Source organism: Scyliorhinus torazame, unplaced genomic scaffold, assembly GCF_047496885.1.
Source record: "Scyliorhinus torazame isolate Kashiwa2021f unplaced genomic scaffold, sScyTor2.1 scaffold_214, whole genome shotgun sequence".
In the NCBI taxonomy this organism is placed as follows: domain Eukaryota; kingdom Metazoa; phylum Chordata; class Chondrichthyes; order Carcharhiniformes; family Scyliorhinidae; genus Scyliorhinus; species Scyliorhinus torazame.
Genome location: NW_027307941.1, coordinates 317,501 through 320,641, shown reverse-complemented (window position 1 = coordinate 320,641; position 3,141 = coordinate 317,501). Strand labels below are relative to the sequence as shown.

The following is a 3,141-nucleotide window of genomic DNA, read 5'->3' as shown; positions in this document are numbered from 1 at the left end:
TGAGGGAGCGCCGCACTGTGGGAGGGTCAGTACTGAGGGAGCGCTGCACTGTGGGAGGGTCAGTGCTGAGGGAGCGCCGCACTGTCAGAGGGTCAGTACTGAGGGAGCGCCGCACTGTCAGAGGGTCAGTACTGAGGGAGCGCCGCACTGTGGGAGAATAAAGGTTAACCAGGTCCCCTCATCCTTACGGAAATGGTTGTCCAGTGTCTCCATATCGCAGGGAAGCTGCTTTTGTTTAAAAATAAATGTGTTGCTGGGAATGCTTTGGGATATCAACGTCAGTGAGGATGATTGCAGGGATAGGCTGCCACCTGCTGGTTGCAGGTATATTTGTCCCCGGGAGTATGGGGGCGAGGACAGACTCTTCAGTACTGACTGGCCTCTGAGGCCCACTCGCTCTCCACGTCTCACTCGCGTGGTTGGGTCCGCTCTGGGGTACCAGGGGGGCACCACGTGTGTCATGCCCTCCAAGGAGGGCTAACCCGCTGGAGGGTGCATCGCAAAGAGAGAGGCAGAACCCTGACATGACTCCAACTTTGGCAATGTATCAATCTCCGTCATCCAGCACTCACCAACTGCAGATCTTCCTCAGTCTGGGAGCATGAAAGGGTTTGAGACACACAGTTAGCGGAGAAAACACAGCATCCAAATATTCTACACCGTCCCCATCAAACACTCCCAGGACAGGTGCAGCACGGGGTTAGATACAGAGTAAAGCTCCCTCTACACTGTCCCCATCAAACACTCCCAGGACAGGTACAGCACGGGGTTAGATACAGAGTAAAGCTCCCTCTACACTGTCCCCATCAAACACTCACAGGCCAGGTACAGCACGGGGTTAGATACAGAGTAAAGCTTCCTTTACACTGTCCCCATCAAACACTCCCAGGACAGGTACAGCACGGGGTTAGATACAGAGTAAAGCTCCCTCTACACTGTCCCCATCAAACACTCCCAGGACAGGTACAGCACGGGGTTAGATACAGAGTAAAGCTTCCTTTACACTGTCCCCATCAAACACTCCCAGGACAGGTACAGCACGGGGTTAGATACAGAGTAAAGCTCCCTCTACACTGTCCCCATCAAACACTCCCAGGACAGGTACAGCACGGGGTTAGAGACATAGTAAAGCTCCCTCTACACTGTCCCCATCAAACACTCCCAGGACAGGTACAGCACGGGGTTAGATACAGAGTAAAGCTCCCTCTACACTGTCCCATCAAACACTCCCAGGACAGATACAGCACGGGGTTAGATACAGAGTAAAGCTTCCTTTACACTGTCCCCATCAAACACTCCCAGGACAGGTACAGCACGGCGTTAGATACAGAGTAAAGCTCCCTCTACACTATCCCCATCAAACACTCCCAGGACAGGTACAGCACGGGGTTAGACACAGAGTAAAGCTCCCTCTACACCGCCCCATCAAACACTCCCAGGACAGGTACAGCACGGGGTTAGATACAGAGTAAAGCTCCCTCTACAGTGTCCCCATCAAACACTCCCGGGACAGGTACAGCACGGGGTTAGATACAGAGTAAAGCTCCCTCTACACCGCCCCATCAAACACTCCCAGGACAGGTACAGCACGGGGTTAGATACAGAGTAAAGCTCCCTCTACAGTGTCCCCATCAAACACTCCCAGGACAGGTACAGCACGGGGTTAGATACAGAGTAAAGCTCCCTCCACACTGTCCCCATCAAACACTCCCAGGACAGGTACAGCACGGGGTTAGATACAGAGTAAAGCTCCCTCCACACTGTCCCCATCAAACACTCCCAGGACAGGTACAGCACGGGGTTAGATACAGAGTAAAGCTCCCTCTACACTGTCCCCATCAAACACTCCCAGGACAGGTACAGCACGGGGTTAGATACAGAGTAAAGCTCCCTCCACACTGTCCCCATCAAACCCTCCCAGGACAGGTACAGCACGGGGTTAGATACAGAGTAAAGCTCCCTCTACACTGACCCCATCAAACACTCCCAGGACAGGTACAGCACGGGGTTAGATACAGAGTAAAGCTCCCTCTACACTGTCCCCATCAAACATCCCAGGACAGGTACAGCACGGGGTTAGATACAGAGTAAAGCTCCCTCTACACTGTCCCCATCAAACCCTCCCAGGACAGGTAGCACGGGGTTAGATACAGAGTAAAGCTCCCTCGACACTGTCCCCATCAAACACTCCCAGGACAGGTACAGCACAGGGTTAGATACAGAGGAAAGCTCCCTCTCCACTGTCCCCATCAAACACTTCCAGGACAGGTACAGCACAGGGTTAGATACAGAGAGAAGCTCCCTCTACACTGTCCCCATCAAACATTCCCGGGACAGGTACAGCACGGGGTTAGATACAGAGTAAAGCTCCCTCTACACTGTCCCCATCAAACACTCCCAGGACAGGTACAGCACGGGGTTAGGTACTGAGTAAAGCTCCCTCTACACTGTCCCCATCAAACACTCCCAGGACAGGTACAGCACGGGATTAGATACAGAGTAAAGCTCCCTCTACACTGTCCCCATCAAACATCCCAGGACAGGTACAGCACGGGGTTAGATACAGAGTAAAGCTCCCTCGACACTGTCCCCATCAAACACTCCCAGGACAGGTACAGCACAGGGTTAGATACAGAGGAAAGCTCCCTCTCCACTGTCCCCATCAAACACTTCCAGGACAGGTACAGCACAGGGTTAGATACAGAGAGAAGCTCCCTCTACACTGTCCCCATCAAACATTCCCGGGACAGGTACAGCACGGGGTTAGATACAGAGTAAAGCTCCCTCTACACTGTCCCCATCAAACACTCCCAGGACAGGTACAGCACGGGGTTAGGTACTGAGTAAAGCTCCCTCTACACTGTCCCCAGCAAACACTCCCGGGACAGGTACAGCACGGGGTTAGATACAGAGTAAAGCTCCCTCTACACTGTCCCCATCAAACACTCCCAGGACAGGTACAGCACGGGGTTAGATACAGAGTAAAGCTCCCTCTACACTGTCCCCATCAAACACTCCCAGGACAGGTACAGCACGGGGTTAGACACAGAGTAAAACTACCTCTACACTGTCCCTGTCACACACTCCCAGGACAGGTACAGCACGGGGTTAGATACAGAGTAAAGCTCCCTCTACACTGTC

General features: G+C 53.1%; 1 protein-coding gene across 1 annotated transcript in view; it reads right to left on the bottom strand.

Moving 5' to 3' along the window:
* Positions 1-572: 572 nt before the first annotated feature.
* Positions 573-3,141, bottom strand: part of LOC140405777 (myocyte-specific enhancer factor 2D homolog) — a gene marked incomplete at its 3' end in the record, with an annotated part of 266,783 nt that continues 264,214 nt past the window's right edge. The window contains exon 8 of the mRNA XM_072494209.1: positions 573-593. Within this exon, the coding sequence (XP_072350310.1) occupies positions 573-593 (21 nt within the window). The remainder of the gene's footprint in view (positions 594-3,141) is intronic.